At 43.7% G+C, this 23,470-nt stretch overlaps 1 protein-coding gene and 1 long non-coding RNA gene across 8 annotated transcripts in view; one reads left to right on the forward strand and one right to left on the reverse strand.

Moving 5' to 3' along the window:
- EPB41L4B (erythrocyte membrane protein band 4.1 like 4B) overlaps positions 1–19,556 on the reverse strand; it is a 174,467-nt gene extending 154,911 nt beyond the window's left edge. For 6 of the 7 annotated variants that reach the window (XR_005817370.1, XM_040548999.1, XM_040548998.1 and 3 more), the window contains exon 1: positions 18,865–19,556. Coding sequence is in view for 6 of the 7 variants with exons in the window: in XM_040548999.1 (XP_040404933.1) it covers positions 18,865–19,161 (297 nt within the window). In the remaining variant the exon portion in view is untranslated. The remainder of the gene's footprint in view (positions 1–18,864) is intronic. The other variant, XM_040549000.1, reaches the window with a different exon arrangement.
- Positions 18,016–21,443, forward strand: LOC121065880. Its single transcript, XR_005817372.1, has 3 exons — positions 18,016–18,445; positions 21,029–21,256; positions 21,357–21,443. It is a non-coding gene; the product is annotated as an uncharacterized LOC121065880 (long non-coding RNA).
- The last annotated feature ends 2,027 nt before the right edge of the window (positions 21,444–23,470 follow it).

Below are 23,470 nucleotides of genomic sequence, written 5' to 3' on the forward strand. Positions count from 1 at the left end.
CAAATTTACCAAGCATTTATGCATTAAAAATAAAAAGCCTTGCAGAATCCCATCATCTCACATTTGCACCTATTTCTATGCAAGTTAGCAAACACTTCCAAATTCTTACGGCTTGGGAAAATCCACATTTGATAATCTTAGGTTGTTTTTCTCCTGAAGTCATGGAGCAAATTGAAGGCATGTCATTTTTCCGTCAAGACTGCTACGTGAGCATGCAAATTCTTCATGTGAAAAAGAAGAATGACTATGCTGAGCCACACAGTTTGTAGCTTTCTTACTATTATAAACAAATTGCAATAAATTGCACAGGCTTCCAGTAGAGTTAATGCAAACGCTACCTTTAAAACAACTATAAGAGTACATCTTTGTTTAGAAAAAATGCAAATCATCATAGCACTTTACATGGATTGCTATAAGCTGTTCAGTTTCTAACTTCGGTATTTTGCCATTAATCTTTTCACGTGTTAATGCTTAACATTCCATTTAACTAAATCCAAATATCACTAAGGTTATAAAAACCAGTTTAACCCACCATTTGAATTTTCTTTTAAACTGAGCTTCAAGACACTGTCTTAGTCACTAGAAGGCCTAAGCAGAACAACTCATCAAATCTTTCCCAATGGTAGATGAACTCTGCACAGCAAAGTGCCAGCTGTTCAGAGCATCACAAAAGTCTCTGCTGCTTGACTGACTGAACCACACTTTAGTTTCCAAGTGGCCATACTGGCAATTTGGTGACTTTCTGTCCCCTGTGGAAAACACTGTGCTCTGAGCTCGGCATACCAGACCACAGGGAGCATTTCAAACTCAGAGGAAGCACACAGAACTGTGGTGTGAGGAGAACAATCACTGGGGACGACAGGTGAGCTCTGTAAGAGCCATAAGAGCACAAAAATCCAGCTATTGGCCTGGTCACATTAATAGTCTTGAATATATCAGCCAGCACAGTTGAAGCTGATGCAAAATGATTATCAGATTAAAATAGCTGGTTCTTACATCAGCATCATAAAAGTTGTGGAGATGGCCACAGCAAACACTTATCAAGACTGGAACATCCATGTCTTTTAGATACTGCTCAGGAACACATGGAAAGAGAAGGAATGAGAAATCACACTACAACAAATAAAAAGTGGTGATAACCTAACCTCCCCCCCCTCCCCGCCATCCTTACCAATTAGAAAAATTAAGAAATGGTGAACTAGTCTGAAAAACTGCTCTATTTAAATGATATCTTTAAGAAAGGGCATGATCCAAAATTCCTTCTTGTGAGCACATTCTTTGAAATCTGTTCAATCTGTTACCCACGTACAAAGCCATTAACAGTTCAGGTTACATGTCATGCTGATAGCAAATTTTAGACTCAGATGATACTATGATCATTTACTGTGTCAACTTCATGCTGAAAGTATTAAAAAGAAGGATGAAGTCTAGCTTGAACTGGGTTGAGTTTAATTTTTGAAGCAGATTGAATTTAAAAGATGATCAGCTTAAGGACAGAAGGCAAAAAAAAACAGCTTGCTCCTCCTCCCCGATTTCTGGTAAACTTAGTGTTTCGACATAACATTCAACTGACAACATGCAATGCCACAGCACTTACAGGAATGTAACTTTGCAGACTGAGACTGTCCTTGAAAAGGCATTTAAAGATGATGCAATTAAAATACTGGAAGCAATCTGAATTTCACTGTACCTTTCTACTCTGTAGGGCCTAGCACACATCACTTTTAGCATGGGTTTTGGGAGTACAAGAGGGCCAATACAGATCTACCAAGAAGCTCACTGAGATTTTGTTGAGATAAATCAGTTCCCTACCCTTTAACGTGTGGTTATTACAAATTACATATATAAGGAAAGGTTGGACTTGGTGCTTAGGGACATGGTTTAGTGGGTGACATTGATAGTAGGGTGTAGTAGAATGGTTGGACCAGATGATCTTGGAGGTCTTTTCCAACCTTAATGATTCTGTGATTCTAAGTTTATGTATGTAATACCTTTATGTATTACTTACTACATATATAAGTTTATATGCGTACACACGGGTATATAAACAAGGTTGTAAACACAAACAGCACAGTGGACTCCTTTATCATCACTACCCCAAATGCAGACAGCCCTTATGCTACCAGTATGTCTAAACTACAAACTCTGAATCTAACAGTTGGAGAGAGAAACCAATCTGCCAAATGTCAATTGATAAGCATATACCTACTTCAATGAGACTGGTAAATTTGTAAATGAAGTATATTAAAGCATTTATGTTATACGCAAGATATGAGTATTGCATTTAGGCTTCCTGTTTTCCACTGGCAGAATGAACTAGTAATTTGTGTGTTTAGACAACTCATAAACATAAATGAGTGCATACACATGGTCATAACCAGATGGACTTAGTTCCTCCCCCACCAGATCAGCAGAAACATTTATCAAGTCTCAAAGCAAACAGAGAACTTAATTTGGAATTGCCTCCCTTCCCCCAGCCCTCTGCCCTGTTAACTTACAAAGCACCACGCACTTGGACAGGGCAGCACCAAACCAGACTTTATCCTCCAACTTGAAAAGTTCATGACAAATGTTTCAGCTTTAAGTGTGTAGCTTTAACAAGTCACCAATATGTACTTAGAATACCCATAACCTATTGGTTGCAGTATAGATATAATCATATTTTAGTAAGCTATCAGCTTTGTCTGTGCTTTTGCACTGTTCTTTACCAAATTCTTTGTGATCAGCTCCATGGAAAAAGCTTTTAATTTCGGCTTATAGGGCGTTCCACAAGGAAAGCTCATCTTTTCCACCCTACAAGCTTCTCACTAGATAGTCACTTCAATCCAATGCAATAGATAGCATTAAAGCAAAGGAACTTTGTACTGTAACACTGCAATACCTTTAGTCAACCTCCGTTATTTGAGTAAGGTGAAATTCTGCTTCTAGAACAAAGTCCAGATAAAAAGGTACTACAGCTAAACTAATTTCCTCAATCTCATGCTACTCGGGAGGCTTTGTGACATCTACACTGCATGTCTTACGGTTTTTTTAGTTTATCAGTCCGATAAAGAGCCCATTTCTCTAAGAGATAGTGCTTGAGATCTTGTTTTGGCTAGTATAAAACTCAGAATTTGCTCCTGAGGTACATTTGCAGGGGCCTCCCAGACAAGATTTCCTAAAGACGAATACAATGGATGCAGAACGAGCTGCCCAAAATCGTACCAAGAAGTCAGCAGGGCAAACAACCACTGTTGCCAGCTCCTCAGAGCTGGAAGAGTGCTCGACTCCTGTGACATCTGGCGCGCTACAGGCGCCGAGCTGCTCGGCTGAGCAGTCAGCTCACGGCAGCACAGGACAAAGGACGTGGGGACTCCTCACGGGTGAGGCACGCTACGAGAGTAGACTTCTTGTGAAGGCGGAGGCCCAGGCTGGCAAATCTTGCTGGAGCCGTTGAACAGAGCAGTACCCTGCACGCAGCACAGGCTCCCAGGAGGCTGCTAGAGATCACCCCTCCACAGCACGAAACACGCTTTTACCTCAGGCACTGCAGTGCAGTACTTCATGGTTTAATCTCATCTGGGTCTTCAGCAGGCAGGCTAAGATACAGGCGCACACATCCCTCTGCCAATTTAGTCACAGAGCAAGACAGCTGGAGGCACTGACACCGCAGGCAATTCCGGGTAATCGCTTTGCAGCTGTTTATCAAAGCCTCAAGTCTTTCTGTCCAGGAGGGGATTACAGACACTGTCACCTTACTACCCAGACTGTAAAACACCTCTAAAGAAGCTTTGGCAGCACCACAAGAGAAGCCGCCAATGCCTACAACTTAAAATAAATGAATCTTAAACTTGAAACCTTCACCCAGGAAAGCTGGTCAATACATTCACCCTTCGGCTTTGCAGACCAGGAACTCCAACTCGCCCCCGTCACCCTACAGCTGCACAGTGTCACACAGAGGACTCCAGTGCAATAATGCCCCTCACCTGAGATGCATGGAGGCATGTGTAGACAGGCAAGGAAGCACCAGGAGAGCTGGGGACTCTTCTCAAGCATTTTACTGGTTCCTCCTCCTCCCCGCCCCCCCCCCCCAAAAAAAAAAAAAGCAGAATTGTGTTCAAAAAAAGAATGTGTTTATTCAAATGTTTAGAATAGTTGTCACTCCAGTTGAAATCTGTCTAATATAACGTGTGGATTTGGAACTAAAAAGCATATTTTCCACTGGAACTTTCTTACAATGATTCAGAACAGTCCATTTGTGATTTCAAGACATAAATAATCCTCTACCTGCTTCTTAAAAAAAGTATTGTTTTAGATCACATTCTTTCAACAAATTCAACATTTCTTTCAACAAATATGACAATTTTTAATCTGGAAAATTCACCATGAGGTCAAACACAGTTTAATTTCCAAGTGAGAAACCACAAAAAAAAATCAGGAATTAGATATTTCAATCCAAATTCGGTATATTTCTGCTTCTCACAATCAACAGTGACTATTTGTGTTGGCAACAGGACTCATTTCTGGAATATCCGCAAATAAAGTTTTATAATTAAGCTCAGACCACTTCAGTTTTGTGGATTGCTGATAGGTTAGGAATTGCAGCCAGTCTCAAAGGGCTAAGGAGTATAGGAAAAGTACTCCATCACAAGATATCCGCATCAAGAAATGACCATTAAAAAATAGTCTTTTCAGCCCCGGTTCAGCTTGAAATTCCACATGTGGAGCCTAGAAAAAAATGCCCTTCTCTTAAATTCCTAGAATCTTTCTAATTTCAGTATCAGCTTTATTATTCTCATCAATTCTGTCTCCCTATTAGATTCCAAAAAATAAAAACTAGAGACAGCTGGGTCCAGTCAGGAATAAATTAAATGACAGCAGCCTAATTTAAACTACTCAATGGTTTCAAAAAAAAATTAAGTCTCATAAATAAGTCTAATTTCTTCCTCCATGAGACTATACATTTATTTAATAATGACAATAAGGAGCCTTAGAATAATAGGCTTCTGCTAGACATCTGACTTGGGCGCTGATCAGCTCTAGCAGATCTAGCTCGAGCTACTTGCTACCACCTCCATCACCGAGTCCCGCTGCTGCAGCGACACGGCATTCCCTGTTCACATCACCCTAACCTGGCTGGCTGCTAGGGCAGGTGAGGAACACTTGCATGATCAAGCTGTAAGAGCACTAAGTACATGAACGAACCATTCCTAAAGTGATTATTTATACCCTCAAGCCTCAATTCAACAACACAGCAGCTTTTATAACACTTTTGCCTTGAAGAGCTCCCATGCCCTCTGTCAGGTTTTTCTTCTATCGCTTAGTCCCTTACTTACATGGTACCTTTAACAAAAACAGTTTCTGACATTCAATGCTGTAAAAGCACTTCTTCTAATAGTTTATTATTAGAGTGAAACATACCTGGGTCTGATCCCTGACCTGGCTTTCAGCACAGCCTCACAAACAGCTGAAAGGGCAGCTGTCTGCCAGCAGCACAAGGATGGGAACAAGAAGCCAAGAACTCCGAGCTCGTATTGCTCAGGAAACACCTGTATTCTCAAAGCACAGCCTATGAGACAACCTGACAGAAGCGAGCATTCCTAAAATAGATGTGTGTAGTCCACAAAAGGTAGATTAAAAAATGGGGGGAATTATAACAGTTAGGAAGGGAAAGGAGGAAAGCACCCAGCCAGCAGCATTCAGTGCAATCCTGAGGTGTTCTGCTCACACACACCAGCCTTACCTGGGAGAGAATTAACTAGTTAGGCTCCTGCTGAACCTACAAAACTGGCACAGTAGCAAGAGATGATGGGTCTTGCTGATTGCACAGACTGATTTGCATCTTCTGAGGATGCAGAATTGCATCACCACACTGTAGCTTACTGCAGTGAACTCACAGGACACACACACACACCAACAGAAGCTTTGGTTGAAGATAGTGCCCTGGATTTAAGCAGCACTGTAAGACCTCTGGTGAAACAACAGAAAAGCAAATGACCACGAGCTTGCAGCAGAGTGCTACAGCCAAGAAAGTAAACATGAGCCTTGAATGAAGCACGCAGCATTAGGTAAGGAGCAATGCCCTTTCATACAACGCTCACCAGCCGTTACAACATCACCGCTGTGCTCTGTTCAAATGTCTGAGCATTTGAGCACGTCTGCACAGTCACTAATAAGACACCAAGAACAACTTTGAGTTTCAAAAGCATCTAGACAGAAAAATTTCTTTTTATCTATTTAGAATATCAAAGATAGGACTAAGAGGTGAATTGTGTGTGAAATCCATGTGCCTTCATGTGGAGAATATTTTTCCCACAGTCCCGAGACTCTTCATCGCAAGCCCGCTCAGACACTAAGCCAGGGGATAACAGGGACCATAAAAATATCAGACATATTAAAGGGCCTATCACTATTCTGAACAGTCTACATACAACATGAAGCAGTAACTGCTTCTCCTTAAAGACTCTTAAAAGCAGAAAAACTAATGAGATCCAAGGAGAGATGTTGCTAAAAAGTAACAATCAGAACATCTTGCAAGAAGTTCTAGAGATTGAGCAGGGAAGGAGAACAGATTAAGTGTTCATAATGACCCTTCCTGACCTGAAATAAATCTACAGTTCAGCAGCTATTCCTTTACAAGCCATCCATATGACTAACTCCCCAATATAATTTAAAGAGCCATATTGCAAAGGATATTGAGGAAAAGCACGCAGTTAACTTCCATTTAACATCATCATAGCAGCCTTAACAAAATATGTTAAAAGTAGGAACAAATGAGAACAAAAGACAGCTGGAACCTCTGCTAGCCACTTATCCAAAGTGAATTTTCTTTCTTTAGCAGATGAGGTAGCCCTGTTGGAAACAGCGATAAAGATGGAAACAGGTAGGAATAATCTTACTAGTGTTTTTCTGCAAATCTTTCATTCTAACATAACTCCCTTTTAAAAAATAATCACTTGTAAAAACAAAAAGCAAGAGCAATGTGGTCCTGTTAGTAAATATAAGCATGCATTCATTTAGTCAAGCCATATGGAAACGGTCTTCCTACCTACTTACTCAGATACAAAAAGTACAAAAATAATAGGTTCCATAAATCCTAGCTACCTTAAACATCAATGCTGTTTTTTTCCTACCCACCAGGAACCAGTCTCGCAAGGGCTTTTTAGATACAAATGTCGCTTTGAATAACATCATAAATTCATTTAGATCTGAAACCAAGCTGCATGCTTGCCTCCCAGCAGTAACTATGGTGCCCGTTTCCACATTTATAACCTATCCTTTAGCTATAAAACCACTCCAAGTTTATTAGCACTGCAGGTTATGTCCGTGTATAGGACAGAAATAGAAGTATACTCCAGAGCACACATTTCCTTACCAGCCCTGCACCCAGCAGCTGACTGCCTGGTTCATCTCTCCAAGAGCTTCCACTAACATCTCTGCTTCTGTTCGGGTTACCTGACTTTTACAGAACGTACTTCTCAAGCAAAGCGGGTTGACACTCTTGGAAGCAGACACAGCGATCTCATCTTGTCACTTTGGAGCTGTGCTGAATTAATATTTCGCCTGCAGGGATGTTTCTTAGCACAACAAACTCCTGCTGGATGGCACAGGGTCAGTCAACCATCTAGCAGTTTATTTCAATCAGTGTTTTCACTTGCACAAAACCCACGGAAACAAGACAATTTCATTCTCCACCTCACTTGTATGAACTCCCCAGTGCAGACTATTGCCCTACTTTACAGGCTGATAGAAAAAAGTTTGCAGTTTTCTAATTTCTAAGGCTCATAAAGAGAACTGCAGTCACCATTCAAACTGCTCAAAATTCCCCACTTAGCATTTAATTAAAGCCTACCGCTACGCTGCTTAAAGCTGAAGCATGCAAGAGGGAAGTTTGCTTTAAAAGAAAATTTGTTACATGCAGCCAACAAAAAGCTGGTGAGAGAAATACAATGCAAAAGGTGACAGAAGCATTGTGGTAGCAATAGCTAACAAGTTTTCCTCCCTGTACGTGCTAGGCCTTGGGATGGGACAAACGGCACCGCTGGAGCTGCCACAAGTCAGCTAGGGTCCCCGGTCCTGACAGCATCAGCCCTGTGGTGGCGAGGTCAGCACGCACCTGATGAAGAGGAACGGATGCTCTTCAGCTAAATATTGCCCCATCTTCCTCACAAGCTAGCTGTTTGTCTGCTTTGCAGCTCGTGAAACAGTTTTTCTGAACACCCTGCTGAAGATTTGGGGTATTACTTACAAGATTGGTTTGCCTTAAATTAAGAACTAACTCAAGATTTCAGGAAACAGTAAGATGCCTCAGAAATCCAGAAAACAAACAAAAGTTTATTTTGAGGGCTATCCTTCCAGATACCACGTGCACTTCAGCCTGACCATTTTCACACCCATGAACAGCTACTGAAAGTCACAGTGAAGTAACAGAGGCTCTTCAGAATATTTTCTCTTACGAGAAAGATACAAGCTTACTGAAACAACTGGGAAAATTCCCCACTCCTACCAGTACACAAATGAGATGAAACTGACAGTAGGAACAGGGAAAAGTCTTTTTGACATAACCTTTTGATTAACAGTATTTTACAATCGATGATAAAAACATCATTTTTCCTCATATAACAATTTTCAAACTGATCACGCTGGCAATATCTGATGATCTGCTTCTCTCTCCTAAAATAAGATGAAATTCTTCTATTAGTCAGTATCTAATACCTGAAAATGTAGGGGGAGAAATCAAGGTCCCCTTTCCTGGCCACAACCATATTCTTGAAGAAATGACAAAAGTTTCGCCAAACCAGCTAATCTACTTTTTAAAATACACTTTATGATCAAATTATAGCCCAAAATATGGTGGGTGCTTAATGTGAAAATACATCAAAATCCAAGCACAAACTGTAAAATGAGAACATCTGCTGGCAAATTTCAATAGCGGCAAACAAAACACACTTGTTCTTGTTTCACAGCATTGAATTTTTCTGTTCCCACTCCCATCCAAGAAATGCAGTAATCAGCTTCAACCTATTTTTGCTAATATACGGACAACTGCTCAAACTTCTCTTCCCCCCCCTCCATATTTTGCAATCATCTTTACTTTTTAAAGCCACAAATGAAGCATCAGAAAGGCTTTACCATAGGACAAATTTATAACGCAAATCTCACATCAACATGCTGCACAGGAAGAAAGCAATTTTAAGCAACAACAACAAAACAGGGGTTGGCTCGGAGGACTCAAGAGGAAAGAGTGAATAACCTCAACTTGTTTCTAATTCTGAATTTAAGAGAACTAAAAAAAAATTTGTCGTGCAGATTATTTCCTTATATACTGAACTCCCAAAATATAGGACTGCTTCTGAACTTACAAAACTCTGTAGTCCAAACAATTTTTCCCTCGTTTTTTTTTTTTTAAAACTGTTTGCAACAAGTGGCTTGTACTATGGCAAGTGTTTTGATGTGCAATAAGCTCCCCCATTTTCACACCTGAAACCAGAGGTTTGATTTGCTGTTGCAAGTTTTGCAACAATGCATCCACCAGGAAACAACCAACATGGTATAAGAAGGAGGTGAAGGGAAACCGAGGAGACGTACAGGCAGAAGATAGCTTAAGCTATCCAGCTAATTCCAGCCTGAAGCCAGGACACAGCAGAAGCACCTCACTACAGTCAACGCTCAACAACTTCGCTGGCCTTTAAAAGGGATCGGCAATCTCTGCTGAGGAAGCAGGTCCCCCTATCTAACGGGTGCCCCAACAAAACTAACACCTTGAAATAAGTGGAGGCCAAGAGCAGCACTCCAACGAGCACGGACCGAACGGCGCAAGGCAGCTACGGGACATGTCAGCAGCCCCTGCAGCTGGGTGTTGGGGCCCTGGTGGGCGGCAGGTGCCACTGGCACGCTCTGTAGCAGCCTCCAAGCAGGGCTGGGAACGCTCCTCCTCGGAAAAAGAGGATGTTGATAACATAAGAAAACAGCAATAAAGAGAGGGTTGCAGGATGAACAGCTGGGAAAAGAGAAAATAAACCAAGCCCAGTACATGCAATAGCAGGAAGAGGGAGGGAAGAGTCTCGGGCACAGCAAACACGTTGTGTTGCTGCTCTGTTAAACCAGCTCTTCCCTTCCCCAGAGCTGCAGCAGGACACCCGAGCTCGTACAGATATATGTAAGCACCCCAAGGTGCTTACCTTGAAAAGGTAAGAGAAGGCAAGTGGACACTGCCCACTGCACAGTACACTTCCAGGGTGCTGCCTCTCCTTGCAATACGACCTATTTTTAAGAAGAATATCACTCTTTACTTATTTGCTTAATTCAAGGAGATAACAGACTCATCATTCATCACTTCTCAAAGCAAAGCACTCATGGAAAGTTCGTTATTCAGGAAGAATTCCTACTCAGTAAGTAGCCTGAATATAAAACCTACATACTGAGGATTTGCATCTCTGCTGAATGGTGATCTTTGTTGCAACACAATGATTGTACACAGCACTGGCGATTTCAGTTCTGCTTATAAAATTGGGTTTGCTTATAAAATTGACTTCTTGGGTTTGGTCTTTTTACTTAAATGCGAGCCCTCAATTTCAAGTCATGTATCACAGTTTTGGGAATGACTAACAAGGTAGGAAATAGATTTAAATGACAGAAAACAGCCGTGACCAATTCTGGATGGGTACCAGGGAGAAAGAAGAGACTTAATAACTGTTCCCTTTTCTCAGAAAACGTAGAAAATAGTCACTTGCAAAGTCAAAGCAGGTAATATTCGGACATTATGTAATTTTGTTCAGACTTAACACCAACCAAAAAGGTGTGATGCAGTCAGCATGCTTATTTTGTCCATCAACATTAACACAAGAATTTGTCTGCAGCCTGGGATATTTTTAAGGCTCAACACATATTGTTTATTGTCTAATATATAACATACAAGACTCCACATATTGAAAAATTTAAACTGGAAAAAATGGGAAGCCAGGACTACTAAGCTACAAAAGTCCCACAAGTCTACATTTTTGTAATATATTAATTTGTATATTTATACAAAATGTATAAAAAACACTGAATAAAATAGTACATATGATCAGTTACTAGTACTACAATGAAAATAATGCTTTTCACAATTTTTCTAACAGCCACAACAGGATTTATGCTTGGGTAAGTTAACCTTTGAAATAACACTGCAGCCTACGATAATTTAATTACAGGTCACAATCCCCGAGTCATAAAACAATGCTTTTCTAATTGGGTATTTGATACTGCTGTGTTCATACAAGTCCAGGTCCTTCAAAAGAAAGGACTTAGACTCTGCACACGTTTATGCAGAGTTATTTGTGAAATTTCACATGCGCTAAATAGGGTCCTCCATTCCAGTCTCTTTTATATAAATTGCACCACATGTATGAAAAAAATCACAAAATACAATGACATCTCAAGTCAATGCATTTGTCAGTATACTACTTAAGAGACATTAGGTATTTGTTTGGATAAACTATCCAGGGTCCCTTAACAAAGGAGTAAAGGAATCTCAGTCTGAATAGATCAAAAATGTAAGCAGCCAAGATAAATTAACTCAATATTTTTCATGCTTCATAGATGGAGTCTGAATCTGGCCTTTCAAGAAACATTTCAAAATCACCTCATCATAATACAGGTAATGGTCCAGGACATAGTTATATTGATACATAGAAATAAATGGAAATAGCAAGTCAAATGAACAGCAGATGGTCACTCTGAACACTTCATTAGTTTCCAACCTTTTATCTCTAAGGCAGAAAGAAAAAAGAGCATTTGCCATAGCCTGCATTGGAAAACATCCTAAAAATTACTTTTTCCTCAAGTAACGTACAATACTAACCCAGCAACACTGTATGCACAGTTAACAGCTGTTGACTTCATTCTGGCATAAATAAAAAGTTACTTATGCTTCTCCTTACATTTTACTTTGTGAAGCACCTATGAATTCAGCTACAAATACTTTCACCTTTCTTCTGTCGACCTCCTTCCCCCACCATATGACTTTTCACATTCATTTTTGTAACCTGCTAAGCAGCCATGCCTTTTTATTTTCCTGCCTTAAGTGAGGAGGTTTAACCTTTGAATCAACTGTTTCACTGATCGCTACCGGTGTTCCCCTAATGTCTGCTCTACAGATGTGAGTGCTCAGGACCATTGCCCACCCACAGTATCTGTGCACTGACACGGCACTTGGCTGGTCGGGCTGGCTGAATAAATAGGTTGCTGAGCCAGCCACAGACCTTCAGATCCCTTTCCAAAGCTGTGGAAATGTATTTTTGTGGGCAAGACCAGGACAGAAGAGTGTTAAATTTCTGACAACTGTGGAGAACCAGAGAACGATGTGAACAGACAGGAGGAAACGGGACAGAGAATGACGCTCAAGGACCCAAACAGAAGGAAGCCAGCCTCTAGTGTGGGCTCTGTCACATCCCTCCCAGAAGAGATGCTCCATGGTTAACTTTCACAGCTTCTGTAGCTGCTGCTGGGATGCAATCAAAACTGCTGTTACAGACTGGGAAACCGGGAGAATGTGGGGGAAACAACAAAGTATGTTCTTATTAGGAAAGAAATCCAGTGGGTATCACGCTAGTAACAAAGATGATATCCACAGAGAAAGTATAGAGAATTGCTCAGTGAGGAGCCTGCTAAGGAGAGGAGTGGGTAGAAATGGTTGGGAATTCAAAAAGAGAAACTCCGAAAAGAAAATGGACCTATGCTTAGAGGAGAGGCACTAAACAAAAACAGTTTCTCAGAGAAAGCTACAGAAAAAAAAAGATATTTACATATGGGCTTGCAAGTAGAAGCACAAAGAAGCACATGAGGAACAAAAGCATGGACAGAAAAGCAGTGGTAGAGAGATGTTCCCCCAGTTAATATCTGTCCCATCTGTCTTTTGTTTTCTGTACTGCCCAGAAACAATTTTCCCTTCAATGTCCTGGCCCCTGAACAGCTTCTCCCTGTGGACTCTTACCTTTCTGCTTCCCAGAACATAAAATTGCTCCCATTCAAACCCATCAAGCCCATGAGAGAAAATGCTACAGCTTCTACTGTGTAGGTATTCCTTCTCACAGCTAGAGTTGCTACTTTTTGGGCATATCCAGAATGAACTCATTCTCACTTTCACTCCGCATCACATATTTAATTGTCAAATTTATACTTCTCTCTCAAGCTCTAACTCTATTCTTCAACCATTCTGAGTCTGTTTCTTCCCGTACTACGTCCTGCAGTCCAAACAAAACAAGTTCTCTGCTTGCTCCTTTTTACGGTCTGCACTTCCAAAGTCACTTTGCTCCTATTTCATGCCTCGTAGGAACTTTTTACATGCCCAGACTTTTTTCCCCTTTTCAGCACCACTACTAAGAGCCCAAAGCTGCAGGTTTGCTATCCAGCAATCTGGTCAAGAACACAAACGCAGGGAAAAAAAAACATTAGATGTATGCTATTTGCAAATAACCATGTATTTTCTAACTGTTCTGAAAGTTTCCTTGTTATTGAGCTTCTTTATTCAGATCCACGGTGGCCTTCAGAGTCTCCCCAGTGAATGAAGCCCAGTGCAAACAGCTGCCACTAAAGGGCATTTATGTGTTAACCAGCAACAGGTCCAGCCACACTGACATTTTACACAACTTTCCTAAGCATAGCTGCGTTCTGATCTGCTGTAAAAGGGCTTCCAAAATAATGCATGAAACCACCAAGTCTCCTCTCAAAAGTCTCTCCTCTTCAAAAGGAAATTCTCCATCTCAGAACTGGTACCAGGTGCTCATCCTCCTGTCCTTGCAGCACACGACTCTCATCACTGAGCTTCTCGCGCTGGCTGTCAGCTTTCCCGTTACAACAGCGATCCTGTTCTCTTATCTGTGTTGCATTGAAGAATGGTATTAGCTTCCACAAATAACTAATGGCGCTCACAAACAAAATTTATTTAACATATGTCAAAACAAAGCACTGTTCATTGCGTCCCCGTTTCACTACACACTGCTGAAATGTATTTTATCTGCTGTAGATTTACTGAGGATGTTTGGTGAACTTGCCAAGGGCCTCAAAATCCCTCCTCTGTCTCAAGAACTGAACACATCATGCATTTCTGAGGCATTACTGCAGTCACACGTGTACACCATGTTTCTGGGGCTGCACATGTCCCTGACTTTTAGTATGTAATCCTACTAGGAATGTTTTCCACACACCGAGTATACGCAGTGACACGTCAAAGTATATGGTATGTGCACAAGGTGATTAAAGGCTACTGCCAGAAGACAACATGTCAAGCTCTGGCTACAGTTACTTGATCGGAGCTTTAATGTAATGAAAAGGTGTTTCAGCGTGAGTGACAGAAGGAAGGTACCCAGCCACTTCTAAAAACCAAGCCTGATCAGTTTACAGAGGGCATTACAGAAGCTGGTGCCCACAGTGGTCCACAAAAATGAGAAGACCTTTCCAGTCCCGCAAATATGCTTTCAACATTTTCCAGCAAGCACTCAAATTTTAGGTTGTTGAAAGGTACCTTCAGCATAAAGAAGTATATTATCATCTTTGCAAATGAAAAAAGCTTTAGAGAATTAATAAAAAAAAAACCTGTTCCCCACCTGCTATAAAATATATATTTGGGTGGTGGATAAATCTTCAGTTAGGAGACTCCAGAGAATGCCTTGAATTTAAGTGTCTAGGGTTTTTATTCCTGAAATGTCGTTGGGAAATAACATGTGATATAAAAGAAAGATCAAGTTGTACCCTTCTCCAACATTTACTGCTGTTTCCAAGTCAAATATACTGACCATTAATTGTAAGATCGAGATGATTACTCAAAAATTAATTTAACATCTATATCTGATCTACGCATAGAGGCTAGCTAACAGATTTTGTTATGCTTGTTAGTCCAACTAGAGAAGGCTATAATGCATAGAAGATTACAGAGATTAAAAAAGACTTGAAAAACATTTACTATCCCTATCGTGAAGTGTTTCCATAGCAGCCGAAACAATTACTAAAACAGATACACTAAAAGGAAAGCAAAGAAATAATACAAAAGCTATCCACCTGAAAACAATTCAGAGATTTGAAGAGTTAAATATAACTCGTTCATTAACTCAATTATTAAACATCACCTACTTCTTAATACATCACACAGACCTTTGCAACAACATACACAGCAGCACAGAAATTTATTATAGCAAGGACATTGTTAGAAAGGAGTATTTATGACAGCGCTTTGACTGCTGTGGCTTCATGTCACAGAAGATGTAAAGTTCCCTACGCCTGCTTTGCAGGATGGGGATTTCTACAGTAGAGCAAGCTTACCATTTGTTCCCTCTTTTACCCCACTTAATTAAACAAAACCAAGAACACACTACATGTGCTCAGTCCCCTTCTCCCCCAAATCTTATCATGGAGTACTGTTTTCAGTGGCATTAAAAAAGAAGAGCATCAATTCCTGCTACTCTGGACCATCTCACTGAAGAGTCATCTTTCATATCCTCCCTTTAAGCTTCCACAAGATGCACTGAATTAAAAATCAGAAGCTCAATTTTTAGAAATGCCAAAATCCACGTCTTAAAGTCATCACAAATTTGGGATTTTTTGGCCTCTCCTTAGAGTCATCTGTGAACTTTTCCATTTATGTATTAACTAGCAGGCATCATCGTCACTGCATAAATGCCAATGCTCCTTCCCTGTATTTTTTATGTAAGAACACAGCGCTGCCTACAACCTGTTTTTCTTTCATTAAAGTCATGAGTCCTCGAGCAAAACAGGGGAAGGATTGTGTTAACAGCAGGGAGCAAGTGGCCTTCCATTTACCCACAGCCGAGTTACAAGATCTAAACAAACAGCAGCCTCCTATAGAAATGAACATGCAACACGAAATACCAAGTATGTTCTTGGTGGTGAAAAGAAATACGCTGATGCAAGGAGAAGGGTGCTTACTTTAGAAACTCACACAGGCATCAGTCCTGGTAACTGGATTTCGGATGTGCAGCCGTGCAGTGTCAGGCCAACAAGAAGTAACGGTGCCCTTCATACTGCACCCGCAGGCAATCACCCCACAGCAACAGCATGAGCAAGCTGCCGCTCACGTCCATACGACAGAGCCAGCCTCAAAAGCATCTCAGATCCTTGGATCTGAGCTTGGGGATTTAAAAAAAAAACAAACCAAACAAACAGTGCTTTATCCTGTTTATGTAGAATACTTTCAAAGCACCCCAGTTTTGCCTTAAGAGTGACCAAAAAGCCACTGCTGTTAAGCAATCCTTGAAATTTCGCGTGAGAAGCCGAGTACAGGAACTGTTATGCAGGGTTGGCCACAGAACAACTTTATGTTTACATTTGTATGGGAAGAGCTGGGGAGGAAACAAGCTCAGGAAAGGCAGAGAACACCTGCAAGTGAAAGCGCACAGCATCTTAGGAGGGCAGGCTACCAGATGGAGCAGTTCGAGGGCAGGGGAGGCCCTGTGCACGAGCAGTGAAAAAGAGCAAAGTGCACATATCCCACGAGGAAGTGGGAGTGGAAATGCAGGTAAACAAGAAAGGCGACTCCAGTCACAATGCTCCTCTGCAGCCTGCAGAAGAACGAGCTGAGGAAGGACTCGCAGGTGGCAGCAGATCTCTGCTTCTGTTTATACCACGAGCAGCCACGAGCTCGCCAGCTGTACAGTTGCTAATGCAGGTGGCATAGAAGTGAATGTTAACCCCAAAGACAGTACCAGCCTACCGAGGTGCGATTTGTTTTCCCAGCAATGCCACCAGCCCCACACACGAGGAAACGCCAGAGCAGAACGTGATACATCTAGCCGGGGCACAAGTCCCAGGGTTTTAGCTTTACTTGAATACAAAACAGAAACAACTGAACTCCTCCCTGCAAATACCACTACATTTTCAAGCAGTCACGTCTCGTGTCATTCCTCCATACAAACAAACAGACCCTGCAGTCTTTTTAAGGTCTAACAAACCTTTAAATTAATTCCTACAAAGTTCCGGATAGCAACCTAAGAAGTGTTAGTTACAAAAGTATCACGTCCCAGTATCAGCGTGTTCCTTTTATGGCTGGAAAGACAACCAGGGTGTAGTGTTAACAGGTAGTAGAAAGAGCACATTTCACAGATGCCAGGATCTCCTGAAATAAGCGCTTGCGAGCGTGAGCAGCAGCACAGTGAAGTCCTCAGCAATTATCCACATACTTGACTTCTCGGGTAAGCTGTCTCTGTGATGATGAAGAGACCACACTCGCCCCCTTTCCAAAAAAATTGAGCCGAAACGGAGAGAAACAACCATGCACTTTTTTTTTTTTTTCCATGCTCAGTTTCACAGGAAAGACACTATCCAGCTCATTCAGCTTAACCAGTACTGTACCACAGCTTCTGCGTATTAAAGCACACTCTGTTTCAGGCCCTAATCCCATAACAACTAGTGCTTCAAAGCTCAGGGAAACGTTACTGATCAACTTCTATAAATGGTGCAACGCCTCTTTCTGTTTTCCTGACTGTCAGTGTGGGTGTTACTTTCTATGAAAGAAAGGGAAGAAGCAGGAGGAACAGATATATAATTCAACAGAGCTGTTTTCAATCCTCAAGGCACTGCTAGCTATTTTGCACCCCCGAGTTCTCCACCAGCCTAGGGATTTAGGACTTTGGGATAAAAAAACAACTTCTTACCCTGTCTTTGGATAAAGAACCACAACTACCAAGTGCGCATCTCATTCCGACCCCACTGACAGCCAGGGCTTAGTGTGGACATCACAAATCAAGCAAGTGTGCTCTGCGGCTCCTGTACTGGACCAAGCAGATGCCTCCACACGTGTTCAGTACTCAAGGACCACCATTACCTCATTTACTGAGGTTTCAAACCTACAGGCTGCCTTAAACAGGCTGTGTAGCAGTAGCCGAACCCTGACAAATCAGGGCGAGTATAACCTTACATGAAGTATTTACTGAGCTTATCTACATAGACTTCTATAAGTATATCCTCAGCATGCTGATAACATTCAAGTCCTTTCTAAAAAAGGCTTGTGCTGAGATGTTAAAAGGACTACAGCACATCGCGAAGGAGATGAGAAGAGGGGAAAGCCATGGGCATTTCCAGTATCTGGAAGCGTGTGATGTGGTCTGCAAGGGAAGGAGGGATGAGTCTGAGGCAAGTATCTCTAGGTGGCTCTATTCGCATACTCCCCCGTTCACTTGTAAGAGTGTTACTCCATCTCTTTGGTTTCTTTTAAGCAGAAAACACCGGGTTGCTGAATTCCGCAGTTCAGTTAAATCACGCGAATACACCCAGCTAACGAATTGCACGAAAGGCACCTCGCACAACTCAAGAGGCTCCCCGAAACCAGTCTCCCACGCTGGCGGGGATAAAAAAAAAAAAAGCAGCGCGCGATTTATCAGCTGGTTACAGTTATTCGCAACTTCTCCCACCTGCTCCTGCAGCCCAACCTTTAAGGGCCGGCCACCTTTAGCTGGAAGCGAAGTTTGTTTTTCCGGTAGGACCGACTCACACCCTCCTGCCATGGGAACACCGCTTGTCAGGAGGGAGGGCAAGGGGCAGCCGAGCAGAGGACGGCCGCCCAGCCTCTGCGAGCACGACGGCGGGGCCGAAACCCACCGCGGCGCCTGTCGCACCCCCCGCTGCAAACCGGGGAGCAGCCGGGGGGACCCCGAAAGGCCTGGGGGGGGGCTCCGAGAGGCCGCAGCAGCATCCCCGTTGGGCTGAGAAACTGGGGGGGGGGGGGGCCCTCGGACCCCCTGCAGGAGGTTTGGGGGGGGTGAAACGCACCTGGCAGCAGGTGCGGGGGCAGGGAGGGGGAACGGGGGCAGGGGCTCGGCTCGGCCGGGGAAGGAGGCGAGGGGCCGTGGGGGCTGCGGAGGGGCACGGAGGGGCGCCGGGGGTCGCGCTACTCACCGGCAGCTCCACGCTGACCTCGGTGCCGTCCAGCAGCAGGACGCGGCACTGCAGCACCGGCTTGCTGCCGCCGGCGGCCGGGATGTGCACGGGGGCTCCGGCGCCGTGCGAGACCCCCGCGGGGTGCGGCGATGAGGGGAAGCCTCCGGAGCCCGCGGCGGCAGCGGCTCCTCGCAGCCCCCCGTCCCGCTCGTCCCCCTCGCCGCCGAGCCCCCCGCGGCCGGCTCCGCGGCCGGCCCCTCGCCCGTAGCGCTGCATCGAGCGGCGGCCAAAGGTCCTGCGCAGGAACCGCAGCATCCTGGGGGCGCCCTGCCCGGCCGCTCACACCCCCGAGCCCGCAGCCCGGCGCCCGGCCCCGCGGCGCCTCCCTCGCACAGCGACGCAGCAGCGCCGCCCGCCGGGAGCACCGAGCCGGGAGCCCGCTCCGCCCTCTGCAGCGCCGCCCGGGCACGGCACGGCTCGGCTCGGCACGGCTCGGCTCGGCTCGGTGCTCCTCCTCCTCCTCCTCCTCCTCCTGCTGCTGCTGCTGCTGCCGGGGCGGGCGGACGGGAGCCGCGGGCAGGGGGAGCCGCTGAGGCGGGCGGCGAGAGGCCACCTGTGGCGGCGGGGAAGGGGAGGGGGCCGCCCGCCGCCGCTGTCCCGCCTCAGCCCCAGCCCCAGCCCCAGCCCCGCCGTGAGGGGAGCGGAGCGGAGCCGAGCCGAGCCGAGCCGCCGCTCCCCCGGCAACTGCCCCGCCGCCGCCGTTGGGACGTTGGGGCGGCGCCTGCGCGGTGGCTGCCCCTCGCCGCCGCCCCTGAGGGGAGGGAAGGGGACAGGGAAGCCGCGGCGGGGCGGGGGCGCCCCCGGCTCACCTGCGGCTCCCCCGGGGCACTGAGGGGACCGAGGCTTGGCTGTGTTAGCTGCCGGCTCCTGCTGCTGCTGCAGCCCTTTCCGCACATGGGAGCACGTCGTGGAGGGTCCAGCCGGACACTCCTGGCACCCAGCTGCGAGAAAAGCAGGAAAAGTTCCTGGTCCCTGGCCGCTGATGTGCCCAGTCCACAATAGACGCTTACAATAAACGCCCTTCCCTTCCCTTCCCTTCCCTTCCCTTCCCTTCCCTTCCCTTCCCTTCCCTTCCCTTCCCTTCCCTTCCCTTCCCTTCCCTTCCCTTCCCTTCCCTTCCCTTCCCTTCCCTTCCCTTCCCTTCCCTTCCCTTCCCTTCCCTTCCCTTCCCTTCCCTTCCCTTCCCTTCCCTTCCCTTCCCTTCCCTTCCCTTCCCTTCCCTTCCCTTCCCTTCCCTTCCCTTCCCTTCCCTTCCCTTCCCTTCCCTTCCCTTCCCTTCCCTTCCCTTCCCTTCCCTTCCCTTCCCTTCCCTTCCCTTCCCTTCCCTTCCCTTCCCTTCCCTTCCCTTCCCTTCCCTTCCCTTCCCTTCCCTTCCCTTCCCCTTTAAATTTTATTCCAAGTCCTGAGTGCTGTGGTGACCTTAGGGTTCCTTCACTGCTTTGAACATTTTGTCCCACAAATCTCGTTTGCACGCCATAGGCAACCCAAAGGATCTCGAGCACTGGCAGCTCAGCAGAAATGCTGTTGTCCCTTAAGGGAGCTGCAGCAGTGCCGGTGCAAAGGAAGGAGGTCTGGCGTCGCTCAGGTCTGGCCTTGCAGAAAACTCAGCAAGGCTTCTGCAGTGCTAAAAGCCGTGGGACTTCAGCCCTTAGTCTCTTTCAATGTTTGTCAGGGAAACAGAAGTCTGGTGTTTTAAAATACATAAAACCTAGCCTTGCTTGACTTGCATTAGCAGAATATGTGAAACAGGCCAGTGGCCGTCCTGGAGAGTCAACTCTGGATTTACAGAACAGTCATGGGTGGAGGTGCTGAGATCCCATTAAATCTCCCATTAAGTGATGGGAGATAAAACTCATAGCGAAGGATCTTTGGAAAGAGCTGGTGATGGGAGGAAATAAAGCTGGTTCCGTGTTACCCAGCCACCCTTGGAGTAAAACAATCTACCATTATTTTCTATCACGTTACCAGCAGAGCTAACTTTAGCTGCAAAACAAGAGCCTTGAGCGACTGCAGGTACTGAGCACAACACATTTATTGTAAGATGAGAGGTATTTAAACAAGTATTTGCATTCTGGTTTGTCCTTTTACATCCCACCTGTCTACATCATCTCTTCATTTTCAGCTGGGCAAGCCCTAAAGTGGTGTGGTTTGCCGGTACATCTGTCCTGCCGTCCCTCCTCAGAGTGACTGCTGCTTGCTCACCTTCCAATGAGAGACACAAGCAGAAACTTGTGGATCCTTCTCTGGTCCTCAACCATGCTGTAGTTACTGCATGTAACTGCAACATCTGCCTCCCACAGAGTTCTCCAGTCTCTCCTGGTAGTCACGATCCGATCCCTGTCACAGAAAGGTAATGACCTAGGTGAACCATTTGTACTAACTCGTATGGCAGTTCTGGCAGCATTCCCTGCAATTAACCAGCCTTATCAATATTTTTGCCGTTATGCTAGCCCACGTGCGACTGGGAGAGTATTCATCAAAATCCTCACTGGCATTTGTGTAGTGGCAGCAAGATGAGGGATCTGTGACCATTGGTGACACCTGCTAGCCATGGCTCAATAACTAAAGAAAAAAGATGCAGTGTCGTAAGCACTTGATTCTATCCCTTTCATTCACATTTTTATTTTTGTTCAAATCTTTTCTGACTGTTTTTTTAAATCTTCTTAACAGAGGCAGTCACTTAATGGGGATGGTGAGCGAACCACTGACAGTCCCGTGGAGAGGATTCTCCTGCAGCGGGTACATGTGTTGTGTCTTGAAAGTAGAGACCTCTTGCTCATTTTACCTTCTGCTACTGCAGTCACGTTCGTGGATTTTTCCTGGCCTGCCAGACTTTAACCATCTGCAAGGGAGTTCTCTAAATTTAATTTGTGTGCAGCTAGAGTTTCTTTTTCTTTGGTTTTCAATAAATGTTATATTTTTACTAACTTAAACAGGCTTGTATTTTGCAAGTTTCTGCCAGAATATATTTTGTTACAGTCATTATTAAAGGAAACTTGCATAGAAGGACTCAAACAAAGTGCAAATATTGCTGTTAACTTATGTATCTATGTTAATAAAACTAGGGGAAAAAGAAACATGAGAGGGTGTGATGTATGTTTACTTAGACTTTTGGATATTAATTTGTTTTCCAAACATATAAATGAAATGAAATTATTTTGTCAAAAATTCATTAAAGGGAATACTTTTCAGCATGAACATTCATTGAATTATGACATTCTCATAGCACGTGGCAGTCATATGTTTGCTTTCTCTAGAAGCAGGTCAGCTGTACGAGCAAACCTAATTTCACCGTCTTTCAGGAATGCTCTATATACAGATACAAATAAAGAATAAGATGCAAAGGTAATTCTGAGCTACATTGCTAAGGATAATTTGCATTTATATGCTATCTTTCAGCTAGAGAAATCCCAACACAGTTCCATGAAGGAAAAAAACAAAAAAATAAAAAAAATAAAATTATACATAGAACTATTTCACCAAGCCTGAAATGCAGCAGCTGTTTAACAGCAGAGAAAAACACCAAGAATCTCTCATACAACTGTAATGGAAATACAAATTTAGATAGGCAGAAAGTTATTATGCAAATCATATGGCCATGATGCCAGGGCTAGTAGATGTATTCCCGCAAGAGGTACCACATGGTTATAGATAGTCAGGGCTTTCCTTTATAATATATCAACCATCTCCTCCAAGTGTTACAGAAGAACCACATAAGGAAATAAATTCAAATTTCCCCATTTGGAATAATGCTACAGTATACATACAGTGTAGAGTGTTATGTTAGGCATGAATTTCAGCAGTTATTGCTGTTCTTGTAATCCATATATTTCGAGGAAAAAATCTTTTTTCCTGTCACAATAAATAAAAAAGCAACTCATTCCAGAATAAGTGCGTCTATGTAAAGAGCTGTTGTAGCATATCCAGAGATGTTTGTAAAGATGTAAGAGCAAAAATTTTTCCTTAGAATATCTACAGAAAGAAAATGCAGTGCCTCCCATCCACCTACTAAGCAGGTTCAATATTACTTATTAAGTCCTACTCCAGATGCACTTCTTTCCTTTAGTGAGGATTTTATCAGGTTTGTACTGACCTCAGGTCATAGAAAATATTTATATTCAAACCTAGGTTTAAAGCATGAAAGAAAAAGTTTTCAATGCTATGTTAAATCACAGAGGTGTCAGATGTGCAGCTGAAAAAAATAATAATAAAAAAGAGAGGCATCTTTCCAGGGATTAACTCTTTTTATTTTACTCATAGGGGAGCCATGAAGATATCACTCAGAATATTACCTATAAACGAACATCATATGCTGAAACACTGATGTTTCCTTGAAATATTTTTAACCACAATTATGTCTTTTAATTATATCAACACTGAAAGAGATATCCATGGCTTGTTGTGATTTGCAGGAATTAATATCTATTTTTTTCAACAAAGATCCTTTGACTGACATAGCAGTGCTGAATGCTACTTTGTTTAGTTGTGATGGGGCAATGAATCCGTTGTGAAAACCACTGGAAACCTTCAATATGCGTTGAAAATCATCCTAGAAATAAAACAA

This window comes from Cygnus olor, chromosome 2 (assembly GCF_009769625.2).
Source record: "Cygnus olor isolate bCygOlo1 chromosome 2, bCygOlo1.pri.v2, whole genome shotgun sequence".
Classification (NCBI taxonomy): Eukaryota; Metazoa; Chordata; class Aves; order Anseriformes; family Anatidae; genus Cygnus; species Cygnus olor.